The following is a 14,025-nucleotide window of genomic DNA, read 5'->3' as shown; positions in this document are numbered from 1 at the left end:
TCTACTTTATGCATCAATCTATGTGCCCAGTTTTCCACGGGATACACATATATCTGTACATCCTGCCTAAATCTTAACATATCTGGTCTGCTGTGTTGTTTTTTAAGCACTTTTGGTACTCATTTTATTCTACCGTGTTGCTATGAGCCTACTCAAGAGAAATTGTGCGTGTGTACCCTTCTGCCTTCAGTTTTGGGAGATTACGCTTGGCAAAGAGCAGTGGGTGTGCATGTGTGCAGAAGATCCCATGTGTGGTGTAATTTTACTCACGCAGAACGAACGACAATATTTACAACTTGAGAAGAAGATTTAACATCAGAGGCTCAAGATTGAAGAATTTTGGAGCAGAAAACGAGTGATATCGAATAGCTGTAGTACTTTTAAAAGAAATAAATAAATCACACATATAACTATCCTTTGATCTGTCAGAATTATGTGGTGGGAAGAAACCGAGCGAAGGAAGGAAATCTCCTCAAAGGTATTGTTTTGTATTGTAGAGGTTTGTAGCGCTTCCTACCCATGCCCGGGTGTCGAAGCGCTTTGTGAATGGGTAGCACACTACCCCGTGGAGCATTAAGTTAGTTTCTACAGCTGTATGTTTGTCCCTTGGCCTTTGCAATCTTTCGGTCTCTTCCAAGTTCATCCGGGTGGGCACTGATGTCACGTTTTGCTTCCTCGTGCAAGCAGGTGAAGGCGGGAGCGGCGAGAGCCCAGAGGAGCGCGGATCAGGTATCCCTGCTGGGGGCAGCACTCCTGGCCGTGGTGTGCGCGCGAGGCAGGCCTTCCTGTTATCAGCTCATCACATCCGCATGTTTACCTTTGCATGCGCCGCCTGTCACTCAAGCCCAGCGCGTGGCCATCAGAGCATGCAGGGGCCTCGACAGCTATGGGTTGATATGTGTTTGCATGACATGGACACGATAACATTAAGTGGGCATGAAAAGAATGAATACCCCCTTCGCTTCACACGAAGAACTGGTATCAAATATCGGCCATGGAAGGGAAGATTTTTTTCACCAAGGCACCTGCCTGCGCTTGTCAACAATCTTAGTTTTTGCTGATTTTTTTCCCTATTTTTTGTTTTGGGTTATCAGCGTTTTCCATTTTCTCTGCTTGTTCCTGAACTGTGGTTAGTACTCATTTTTGTATGACATGTTTTGCATTTTTAGAGATACTTTTGCATCACGTTTTTTTATCGGTAGGCGCAATGCTGTCAGTCACCACAATAAAAGTAGCACCACATGATGTGACGCGAGGGCGTCACGTCCGTGAATCTAGAACGAAGCGCCGAATTATATCAATAACTTGACAAATGTTACGAAGCGCTAGATAGGGGGCAGCCAGTAATATCACCTGTTTTCTTCAGCTTTAAATCCGGAGTTCGTTAACGTGTCTGTGGGGCTCTCATTTTTGCTAGACAAGGAAGCTGAGACATAAAATGATAGAGTTGTAGCCAAGATCACAAAGTTTTGGGAGAGCTAGGATTAAAAATCAAGTTTGCTCGTTGTGCAGTGGACAATGTAGCCACATGGTCACATTTGTTTTCTTTTCCTAGTACTCAGGGGAAATGTGGAGTAACAAAACTAGCCAAAGCATGTAAAACAAAAATTACTCATGGTATTCCAGCCATACCCACCCCGGTCAATTATAGCGCCAACCTCATTGATAAAGAAAAACGCAAAAGAAGACCTGACACCTGTTAAGTGTGTGCAGCCTGTTTGTGTGTACATACATGTATACACACAAACAGCCTCCCGAAAAGGATTGGTTCTGAAATGGCATCCCACTTTTATAATTTCTAATCAAAACAGTTGGTTACAGTAATTCACTTCAACCCCCGGGGCTTGGTTACTGGCTGGTATCCACTCATGAAACTTTACCTGTTTGGGAATGGTGAATAACTGTGCAGACATGGGATTACAGTGCGGAATTCCACAGATATTCCCTATTCCGGGGGGATTTAATGCACACATTTACCACCAGGTCTGAGCAGGTTGTGAATGTGTGCGGGTGCTTCTGTTTTGGGCATGGGTGGACGGCTGGTGGCAGGGAGAGAAGGCGAAGGATAGTTTTGGCGAGGGGGGGTCATGCGTGCCAAAAAAAAGGTAGTCTTGGCCACTGTTGCAGACAAAGCCGCGTGTGATTTTTTTAAAATTGGAATTACTGCTGGTTAAATCAAGCCTGGTGTTCCCTCAATGAGTAAAACTGGGTACGAAACACCGGGCTTGTCAAGATCAGGTGAAGCCTAAATCCATACAGTAATTCTGCTCCGCTTGACTCGTAATCTAGACCTCATCTTCTTAGATAAAATTATTTCATAATTGTAATCTTACAGTTATTTATTTTAAGAATTTTCTAAAGTGCACGCTCACCCCCAAATAGATAATCCATTGCTAGACAAATCCAGTCCAAGAAAGGACCAGACTGAACACAAATAGGGAACAGAACAATTCAGAAGAGACATCACTAACAGAGAACAGCCATGCTCCCTGCGATTTCCAAAGTATGGGCAAGTTTGGGCGTCAAACGCAGTTTTAATGGAAGGGCGGGACAATGAATGGTTGCCAAATAGGCCAAGGATCCGCTGCCAATTCTAGCCTTTGAGGTACGCCTCGATACAGTGGTGAAATGATTAAGCCAACCTCAGTGCTCCAGAGGGTCTGTATGCACAGACCGTCCCTGAGGATATGTGGACCTGTTGTGTAAACCGCCTGGTGCACATGGTAGAGCAGTTTGGAAACAGCTCTCTTGCGCACAGGCAGCCAGTGAAGGGACTTCAGGCTGCCAAACACAGACGCTCTGTTGAGTAAATTACAAATCACAGGCACAGCCATGCTTTGAATACTTTGCCAACAGTGAGTCTAAGTGCCTTCAAGCTATCAATCCCCCATAGAGTACAAAACAAGATTACAAATTCTTCGTATCCTTCCTACTAGACAACAAAATGCTTGAAATCAGTCTGTGAGAATCTACTAGCCATCAGCTGGTCTAAGTGCAGACAGTATATTACCTCATCCATTTAAATATTAGGTCCATAACTCTAGGCGTCCCCCTTCAGCCTTCATGTGCTCTCAAGAGAGATGAAAACCTACTTAGCCACTTCACCTCACGACATTACACAACCAAGTCAGTTGTCTCCGTCGTCTCTGCGGGGTTTTCAGGTCAGCAGTCCTTCTTCTTTCTTCAGTTTGCAGGAATCTGATTTCCTGGGTTCAGGGTCGCCCCTAAATACTCAATTTAGGGGTGTGTTTAAGTCCGGGGGGCAGTAGCCAATGGCTACTGTCCTTGAGGGTGGCTACACCCTCTTTGTGCTTCCTCCCTGTGGGGAGGGGTCACATCCCTAATCCTATTGGGGGAATCCTCCAAAACAAGATGGAGGATTTTCTAAGGCAGGGGTCACCTCAGCTCAGGGCACCTTAGGGGCTGTCCTGACTGGAGGGTGACTCCTCCTTGTTTTCTCATTAGCTCCTCCGCACTTGCTGCCAAAAGTGGGGGCTGTGTCCAGAGGGGCGGGCATCTCAACTAGTTGGAGTGCCCTGGGGCGCTGTAACACCAGGCTTGAGCCTTTGAGGCTCACCGCCAGGTGTTACAGTTCCTGCAGGGGAAGGTGAGAAGCACCTTCACCCAGTACATGCACTCACCCCGTGTGGCCAGAAACCCGTCTGGATGTGGCAGGCTGGCAGAAACTGGTCAGCCTAACACTAGGAGTTGGACTGGTATACAGAGGGCATCTCTATTTCTCAATATCTCACACACTGGCATCCGTGTGGATTTATTGTGCTGAGAAGTTTGATACCAAACTTCCCAGTATTCAGTGTAGCCATTATGGAACTGTGGAGTTCGTGTTTGACAAACTCCCAGGCCATATGCTCTTATGGCTACCCTGCACTTACAGTGTTTAAGAAGTTGCTTAGACACTGTAGGGGCATAGTGCTCATGCAACTATGCCCTCACCTGTGGTATAGTGCACCCTGCCTTAAGGCTGTAAGGCCTGCTAGAGGGGTGACTTACCTATGCCACAGGCAGTAGGTTGTGGGCATGGCACTCTTAAGGGAGTGCCATGTCAACTTAGTCGTTTTCTCCCCACTAGCAAATGCAAGCTGTGAGGCAGTGTGCATGTGCTGAGTGAGGGGTCCCCAGGGTGGCATAATACATGCTGCAGCCCTTAGAGACCTTCCCTGGTCACAGGGCCCTTGGTCCCAGGGGTACCATTTACAAGGGACTTATCTGTGTGCCAGGGCTGTGCCAATTGTGGAGACAAAGGTACAGTTTAGGGAAAGAACACTGGTGCGGGGGCCTGGTTAGCAGGGTCCCAGCACACTTTCAATCATAACTAGCATCAACAAAAGGCAAAAAGTTAGGCGGTAACCATGCCAAGAGAGGCATTTTCCTACAGAGCCCCATAGGCGTAAGAGTTGTTACATACAATTTTAATGATATTAATAACCAAACCAAATCCAGAACCATTTTGACGAGGCTAAGATCTTCTAAGGCCCAGATAATTCTTCTCCAAGAGACTCACCTGAAAGCCCAGGCCAAATTACCCCAAACCACCAATTTTATAGCACACGCATTTTATGCGTCCGCAAGCGCATCAGTCAAAGGGGTAGCCGTTCTTCTAACTCACAACTTTCTGGGAGAAGTTATGCAGATGGTAAGAGACTTAAGGGTCTCGGTTGATTATGGTAAGCCTGGCTGTGGGTAATAAACTCTAACATTTCATTAGTTTTTATGGCCCAATAGAGCACGAAGTTTCTTCTTTAAGAGAAGTATATGACATGTTACTTCCTCTTAGAGGCCTATTCATTATTGGTGGCGACTTTAATATTGTGCCAGAAGTTTGATTAGATTGTTCTCAGAAGAATAAGCTCCAGAATAAGCCTAAAGCTGCCCTCTTTTTAGCACAGCTATGTAAAGATCTTGCATTAATCGATACGTGGCGCACGGATTTCCCTAATCGATGAGAGTATATCTGCTATTCTAAACGTTTCAATTCAGCGTCATGAATTGACTATTTTTTTGTATCCTATAAATGTGAAAAAAAGAGGTCTGGCATTTTGGCAAATCCCTTCTCAGATCATCAGGCAACCATCCACACCTCCAGAATAGAAAGTCCATGATGGCAGCTGGATAAATCGTTACTAACAGAGGAGGAGTGAATATCACATTCAGACTCCAAAATGGAGGATTTTCTCAATAGGAATAGAGTTACTGCCTCTAATATTGCAGTATGGGGTGCCTGTAAAGACTTTTTAAGAGGTGAGGCAATCGCATATAATGCTCAAGTTAATAGACTGAGAGATGAAGCGAGACATACCTACAGTCTGAATTAGATCAGGCTGTTTGTGCACATCTTGTATATATTTCCGCCGTATCTAAAGCCAAGGATGTTCAAACCAGTCAGGCCTAAAAGATCATTTTATCTCCAAAGAAATAATAAATCAGCAATCTTGCTTTCAGACATATTATGAGGAAAGTGAGCATGCAGGGCGTTTCGTAGCTTGGTCGACTAAACGTAAATTAAACTGAGAGGCAATTAAATCCATTTTCAATGGTACCTGGAATTGCATTACTACACAACCAGAATGAATCGGGAAAGTTTTTTTCGAGCACTAGGCTAGATTATATACCCCAGTAGGTATGACCCTGGGGAGCAAATAAAATACTTCTTCTCTCCAGTTGAACTTCCGGTATTAAGTCAAGACAGCCAAGCCTCTATTATAGCTCCTATATCAGTAATGGAAGTAAGGGCAGCTATCCAAGCTCTACATAATGCCAAAATATCGGGGAAAGATGGTCTGCCAGCCAAAATATATAAGATTTTTATAGAGCAACTAGCAACATTTTTGGTAGTTTTGTTTAATGAAATATTAGAAGGTTGCACAATTCCACACTCCTTCACTAAGGCAGTCATTGTCAGCTTCCTGAAAAAGGATAAGCCACTGGAACAACTCACCAACCAGTTTACTAAATACTGACTATAAATTATTTGCCAAAATCTTCGCGACGAGGTTAGCCCCTGCAGCTCAAACTATAATTCATAGTGACCAGAGTGGCTTTATACCCACAAGATTCATTTAATGTAATACTAACTTTTGAATTCAGGTGTTGGACTACTATTCACAAAACAAGTTTAAGGCCGCCGTCATTATGCTAGATGCAGAAAAAGCATTTGATTTAGTACAGTGGGAGGTATCATTCACTATTCTCCAACTCTATGGATTTTCTTTGAAGTTTATTACGTTACTGCAAAATGTATATGCGAAAGCTGAGACAGATAAATTGTGATCAATTCTCAGGTGGCAGGACGTCTTACAATCAGAAGAGGTACAAGGCAGGGCTGTCCCATGTCGCCAATCCTTTTCTCACTTTTTATCGAGCCTTTGGCGGGTGCACTACGTCAGGATCCAGTGATTAAGGCCCCCATAGCAAGATCACCAAGAATAAAGCTTTTTGCAGACCATATCATCCTCTATTTGGCTGCACAGAACAGAAGGTTCATAATGCTCTCACAACGCTTCAGACGATTACAAACATTGGCGGATCTAAAGTCAACCACAACAAATCTGAAGTAGTTACCCTCAATATTCCCTGCAGAAATGCGACAACACTACTCTCGCACTCTCCCTATAAGATACTTGGGAATTTTGTTTTTTCTCGACTTTACAGAGCTCTTTTTTACTAAACTACATAGCCACCCTAAACAGGGCATGCGCGCTACTATCAAATATTTACATCTTTCTATCATCTGGCGTGGGGCCCTTATGAAAATTACTATCCTGCTGTTGTTTTTATTCATATTTTCTAACATGATTATTAAAGTCGGACAGCAGTTTTTCGACACAGTCAACCAGGCCATTCGTCATTTCTTGTGGCAGGGTACGTGGGCTCGCACTAACATCCAGACAATTCAATTAACTACTAAGCAGGGCGGGTTAGCACTACTGTACATTAAGATGTACTTTCAAGGGGCTTTTCTGGACTGGCTCAGTCGGATGGCTGCAGAGAATAGTAACACTCATTGCTTTTATCTCAACCACATGCTTCAGATCCAAGCAGTTTAGAGAAAACACAGCTCCCCCCGTTTCACCCCCAGATGAATATCAGGTAGTGCACAGCATTAGGATCAGTCATAGACACTGGGGTCATTGTAAATTGGGAAAAAGCAGGGATTTTCAGATTTAGCGACCTCATGTTGGTTGGAGAAACAAAAACCTGGGAGCTCTTAACAATTAGCAATTCGGTTATCCCCACTGAGCTAAACCTTTCCTATCTGCAAATCAGACATTTTATGCAGCATAATCAGGCTGAAAGGAACTCACTCTCGGAACAAATTAGCAAAGCTCACTTGGTCAACAACATGATGGTTGCAGGGAATTAGTATTGTGCGCTTCTTCGACAGCCGCAAGACGAAATGGTACCTGCAGTATTGGCCAAGATGAAAACCTTAACTGTCTGGGAGATACATCCATGCACCTGGGGCAACTACAATTTACTGGCTCATAAAGGTATATGTGGCATCCATTTTATAAAAATGGCTTTTTTTTATATAAATGGCAGGTTTATAACCCTCCTGCTCACCTTCAGAAAATGGATCCGGCCAGTTCAGCGGCATGTTTCAGATGTGGCTATGAGCAGGGCGACTGGCTACCCATATATTTCTACTTTCCCCATTTGATCGCTGGGCCCTTCTGGACCAGCACTAGAGTTTGCATTCATAGATGTGTAAACCAGTTACCATCCCTGAAGCACCATCCCTGAAGTACACCTTTGTTTATGAGAATCTCTGGCGACACATCTGAACCCTTAGTCACTCATGTCTCTCATTATTATATAAATATGTAACAGTTACTTCATTCACACTCTAAATGAGTAGAAACTCAGCAAACTTGTAGTCTAGCTATGAGCAGTCATTGAAATACAATCCTGGGATGCAGATTTAGAAATCATAATGTGTTTACTGTCTTGACGTAAAACGATCCATTAGGAATAATAGTCATCAAAGGGAAGGTGGCCTGCTGGGGTCACCATCCCACCATGCCTGTGACTGCTTTCAAATAAAACATTTTGTTTCTTATAGGAAAATGGGATGTATTTAAGAAAACAAAATTATAAAACGTTTAAGTTTAATTTTTTTAAAGTAGGCAGTGGTCTGCGGGATTTCTACCTGTTCTTAAATAATGTTTTGTTAAACATTCTCAAAGGGGAAAGGGTCCCATGGAGACCCCTTCCCATTTTCGAATGCTTATCACTACCTTCTAGTAGGTGATAAAAAATTAATATTTTTCAACTGTTATTCGCTCATAAAACATTAATACATACCACTACAGTTCGGTATTTGGAAGGGATGCCCTGAACACGCCCCTTCCAAGGCCAAAACCGAATTGCAATTCGGTAACAAGTTACTAAATCACAGTTTGGCTTTTGTACATTTAAAAAAAAAAATTTGCAGTCTCATATGGCCTGATTCACCTGTACGGATCACAAGTTCTCAGCAAAATGTTTACTTCTGAAAGAGTAGTATTTGGGGAATGTGGAACACTTTTTAACGTACATATAGGCATGTTTATGCACTGAAAGGTTTACTGACCACAATACTTAATTACTATTTATCAGCTTTTTTTGTGGCATCAAAGTGCATTAAGTGTTTTTTTCCTAAATTAGGGCATCTAGAAAATAGATAATACACAGATCATATCACATACATGTGTCTCGTCATTGTACATTGTTCAAAGATCAGTTGCATGCAACATTCATTACCATAAGGTGATAATTTATTACATTAAGCAGTACTAAAGTATAGCGTAGGTTACATTTTGTTCATTTATACCAGAACCTGTTTTGTGTTTTTTCCCTAGATGTCCCTGTCTATTAACCTTGGCTCAGATCGGAAACCATCTATTCGGCCAGACTGGGCTTCTCACCAATCGTCTGGATATCCTGTCACCAAGTCAACAGCAAAGGCCCTCGCACAGAGCACAGAGTGGAATGCTGGGATACGGCCGGCACCCGTAAGACCTCCAGTACCCAAAATGAGTGAAAAGGCAAAGAAGGCCTGCGCGAGAACAGAGCGGACCTCTCCATGTTAGTAAGATGCACTGTAGATAGCATGGTTTGCTGTCAAACACATAGAAAACACAGTATGGGAGTAATAAACACAGAAGTGTCAGTCCTCAGTATAACACCAGGCTATCTTATCACAGCCTGTACGCCTCCCTCTGTGTACTTTCTCCTATGCTTCTCTTGCTCTGCCACTATGGTGTGCTTCTCCTTGATGTCTCCTTTGCAGTAGCCTTATTTGTAGTAATGCTTAGATCTACTGATGTGGATGAGTTGGCCCATGCCTGCATAGGAAAATCAAACAAGTGTATTCATTAGAGCAACAAATCATTCAACAAAGAACTAGCTGAGTTGAAACAGTCTAACCCCCAACCTGGAATTTACATGTTGCAAATTAATGTCAATTGAAGGCAAATGGGTATTAAAAACCTCAATATGCTGTCCACAATCCTGGTGGGGAACCACCTGCCCTAGTTAGAATGATCCACCCATGTTGCAGAACATTTTTGGGGAAAGTGCTCCCATCAGAAGGTTGGAGCACTTTCAGCAAAACAACATGCTGTGCTGGCTATTATGTTATGGCGGCCAGCTCAACATGACTTCTAGTTCTACAGAAAGAAGCCTCAGACCTAGACTTTCTTTATGTAGAACAAAAGAGTGTGCATTCACCAATTTCGGCCCTGATGTACCAAGTCTGATGTGGGGGAGGGGAAGAGCTTCCTTCAAGGAATGACAAGATAATATCTGCCTAGTACCTCATGAACACACACAGTGGTATCATGTGCCTGTTTTACACCTACTCTAACAGGCATGGAGCAAGGCAGAATGCCCTATGGATGGACTTCCATTCTATTTGTTTCAAAGACTCTCACCCACTCTGCTTTGTGGCATTCTTCATTATTAGGTCTCATCCTGATCCCTGTAAAGTAGAATGGACTCAACCAAGGTCAAGGGAGCACTTTTGAGATTATCAGACAGGGATCCTTTTATAAAAATACCTCAGAGATCCCCCACTTTCACTTTAATGTTGGTTGACCTAGGTGCAGCTAAAATACAAGAATGGGTATGAACAGGGGATTATTGCCCACAGACCTTATATGGTATTGACCTGTTTCAGCCTTTAGAGACGCCCTTTCTTGGTCCTAGGTTTTCATCAAGACCGATACTTGCCCCGTTACAAATTTATTGCAGTGTCCTTTCCCTAAAAGTAAGCGGACATGTTTAAGGACAAGATAAAACACTAAACATGCAGGCCTCCTTTGCTGGTTGTGTGATGCCCTTATTAGTCCCTGAAAGAAAGAAGTACATTGGTCACCGTAGATCCACACTGTATATTATACCCAAATACATAGTTATGATACCTTGTGTTTATATATATTATTGTCTCTTGACAAGTGAAACCACACACCACTGCATGCAGCATGCTGAGATTGCATTTTAGACCCCTATTTTCTTAGGGGTTAGTGATTCATCCTTGATTATAACATGCATACATATAAAACACATACATATTGTGCTGGCTTGTTTTGTGATGCACGCCGCTGCAAACATGTGAAAGTGCAAAGTTTATATATTCATAATCTTTCGCCCTTGTTAAGCTCAGGGTGCCGTTCCACAGGAATACAGGGGGAACATCCCTGTACTCACACTCTGGACATACTTGGGTGGAGAAAAAGAAAGTCATTTAAAGGTTAAACAGTCTGTTACCTGTGTCAGACAGTAGAGCTTCTATCCATTGGCCATTACGCTTTGCTCAATGTCTACAGGCGTAAAACAGTCACAAGATATTGCTGTGTGTGAACAAAAAACTGTCCCTGATTGCAGAGGGTTTTCTCACTCAAAACAAGTCCATTTATTTCTTATTGCCTGATAGCTCGGCCCAGCCTAAAAAAATTAGAGGAGGAAGCACTGCCCGGAATAGTGTGGGCGGCGGAGCTTTTGTCACTGTGATCCCCATTGCTCCATGGCAGGTGGTCTTCCAGTAGAAGGTTTGACATGGCCAAGTTAGCTAAGTGAGTCGTGGAGAGTTGCAGGTTGGGTAGACAGGAGCCGCATCATTTTGAGGTGGGTCCGTCGCCCTTTTAAATTCTAAATGAGGCCCAAACTCTTCTGTAAGAGAAATAGGAGATATTACCAAAAGAAACAGAGCAAAAGATGTTCCTCTTAAATACCTCCAACTAAACGAGGAAGATCAAAACAACACTGCAATGTCCTGGATTTCCTAAAGACCAAAACCAGCAATACCTGTGACTCCTTGACTCCTTCTTCAGCAACCCAACACCAGCTCACTTGGCAACTCCACCTCAATGCACTGTCACAGGATTCAGACCACTGGTTAATGAAGAGGTGCTGGAATTGACCACCATGACAAAATCATCCTGCTTACATATGGAACCATGCAGCATAGCCCCGTACATCAGTTTCTGCCATCACTTATTTGGGACATCACAAACATGATAAATGGATCCTTTTCATGAGGAGGAGTTATTGTCACAAAAGATGCCTTCATTATTGAACTCCTGAAAAAAATATGCTGGTAAACGACAGATCAGTCTCTAAACTGATACTGTAGTAAAACTATAGCAAAAGAGAAGTCATGGGACATACTTATGTCCCTCGTGATCATTTAGATGATTCGCACATGCAAAGGCCAGGAAATCTGAGTTAACCAACAGCCAAGGAGCTACCATCCCCACCATGGAAAAAGACAAAGAAGTTGCCTTAATTCATAAAACGCCTCAACCAACTATGATATGATGGATCTGAGGATCCTCTTGAAAGGACTGTTACTGGCCATGTGTGTCTGGCATTGCCTTGATGTGTATCAAATATCTTCTTTTCTGAAGTACCAGAAGAACCATCTTCACGATTTCTCAAGCATTACCAAATTAATTTCAAAATCTTTCTGCTACTGGCCGATCATGTGTTCCGTTTGATGAAAGAGAGAATATTATGCATGATAAGAGCCAAATCAGAAATTCTATTGAAAGGATGGATGCAACCAAACTCACTGCCCTCATATAGCTCATGTGGTTTGGAATATCCCAGTCTTCTTCCCCAAAAGTAAGGAAATTGGAAATCATTTTCAACATCAAACTCTCATTTGCACCTGACGTCAGAATGGTGGTTAAAAAAATCATCATACAAATTTTTGTGCTCCAAGCAATCTTATCTTCACACCAGTCGCCGAATACAGCTAGATTATTGTAATGGAAGCTATGCAGGGCTGCCACAGAAACTCGCTGACGGGCGCAGAAGGTTTCAAAACCTGGCAGCCGGATACTTACTTGCGCAGGATGTACTTAATCCCACATAATCCTGGCCCGACCTGTCTAAGATTTCAAACCGAGGCGGTAGACTTGCTCCCTACATTGCGGTCCTATAGGCTTTGATCAGTGCACATCTAGGTGTTCCACGTCACCGAAAAGGCCTTCTTAGTGCTATGACTGGCGCATGCCAACAGAGATTATGCTGAAAATGTGGAGAAGCTCAACTGCTCCAAATGTAGAAAAGTAGAAAGCCAGCCCTGTCACATCTTGCATCCTAGAACTTCCAGGTTACAAGGCCAGAGGTTGACCCCGTAAAAAACAAAACATTTGGAAGAAATGATCTCAATACCGAGGAGGGGATCGATGCTCAGGCTTATGATGGGTTAGCAAACAGATCCATGTACATCAGAAACCAATTAATGAGTGAATTTCACTCAATGTTGCATGTAAATGTTCCCAGTAATGAAAAATGGTTAAAATATGCTTTTGTTTCTTAATGCTAGTGCGACTAGAAAAACTAAGAAAAAGATTTACACCAAATAACAAGCTACCAGAATAAGGATGGACCTTTGAAAAGGCAACAACCTTAAATTAGCCTTAAAGTGCTGCATTGGATCCCAGTGGATGCCAGAATTAGGTTCAAGGTCCCCTGTACTGTTCACAAAGCCGGCGTAAGGAAAGGCCCAGAATACCTACGCTCCTTAGCCCACCACTATGTAGAAACAGGAGTCATCACTCGATGACTGCACGCCACATCACTCAAAATAGCTACAAATGGCAGAAGCACCATAGCAGATCACTGGGAGACGAGGGCGTAGGTTGCGGGGTGACATGAACTGCAAACTGAGAGACAATTCAGATTTGTGCAGCTCAGCAAACTATTAAAAGTGGAACTTTGCAAATCTGCCTATCACTAACCTCTAAGCAGAAAAGGGGTATGAATGAAGAACGTTGTGGAAAGTTTCACCTCACTGATCTGGCTTCAACGCCCCTTTGAACGACCAAAGCAGCCTTTCTTTCCCTTACCTCCAGCAATCTGAAGAAATCAAATGGGGACATGCAGTGCTGTATGAGACTACCACATAAATAAATTATGTTAACGATATGCTTGATACATTTTGTGTGATTTGTGATGTGTCCGGTGCTGTTAGAAGGTTCACATTGTCTCTCTTTGCGCTCTTCTCTACTTTCCATCCTCCAAGTTTTCTCTCATTCTCCTACATTTGTTACTTCTGGTCTTTCTCACAATCATCTCATTCTTTGGTGACCTCATTCTCCTTCCATATTTCCATTCTTTTGTCTTCTCCTTTTCTTTATGTGGTCCTTTCTTTCTGTACCTTCTTAGGATCCTTCTTTGTGTGTCACCTGCTGCTCCTAGGCTCTGTCTCTCCCTCTGCTTTCATGTATTTTTTCAGTTTCCTCCTCCCTCTCATCGTCATCTCTCCATGGAAGATCTTTGAATGCCCATTCACTGTAAGTGGTACTGCCAATAATTAAGTTGGGAGATGCATATTGTTACTCAAATCAGTATTAAGTGATTTCACTCCCTGAAAAGGGAACTTTGGAGCATATTTTGTTCAAGTAATAGTGGTGGACCAGGCATTCCTTCCACGAGGCTAACATAAATCTGTGGAAGTGATCATTGTAGCAGGAAAAAAGTGTCTCACTACAAAGAATGGTGAACAAATCAATCAAT

General features: G+C 43.0%; 1 protein-coding gene across 3 annotated transcripts in view; it reads left to right on the top strand.

Moving 5' to 3' along the window:
- The window catches only part of FBXO16 (F-box protein 16), a 224,569-nt gene that overhangs the window by 194,339 nt on the left and 16,205 nt on the right, over positions 1–14,025 (top strand). For all 3 annotated transcript variants that reach the window (XM_069233776.1, XM_069233777.1, XM_069233779.1), the window contains exon 8: positions 8,859–9,084. In XM_069233776.1, coding sequence (XP_069089877.1) covers positions 8,859–9,084 — 226 coding nt within the window. The remainder of the gene's footprint in view (positions 1–8,858; positions 9,085–14,025) is intronic.

This window comes from Pleurodeles waltl, chromosome 5 (genome assembly GCF_031143425.1).
Source record: "Pleurodeles waltl isolate 20211129_DDA chromosome 5, aPleWal1.hap1.20221129, whole genome shotgun sequence".
Lineage (NCBI taxonomy): Eukaryota > Metazoa > Chordata > Amphibia > Caudata > Salamandridae > Pleurodeles > Pleurodeles waltl.
Note: the sequence above shows the minus strand (reverse complement) of the source record. Positions and strands in the feature narration are given on the sequence as shown.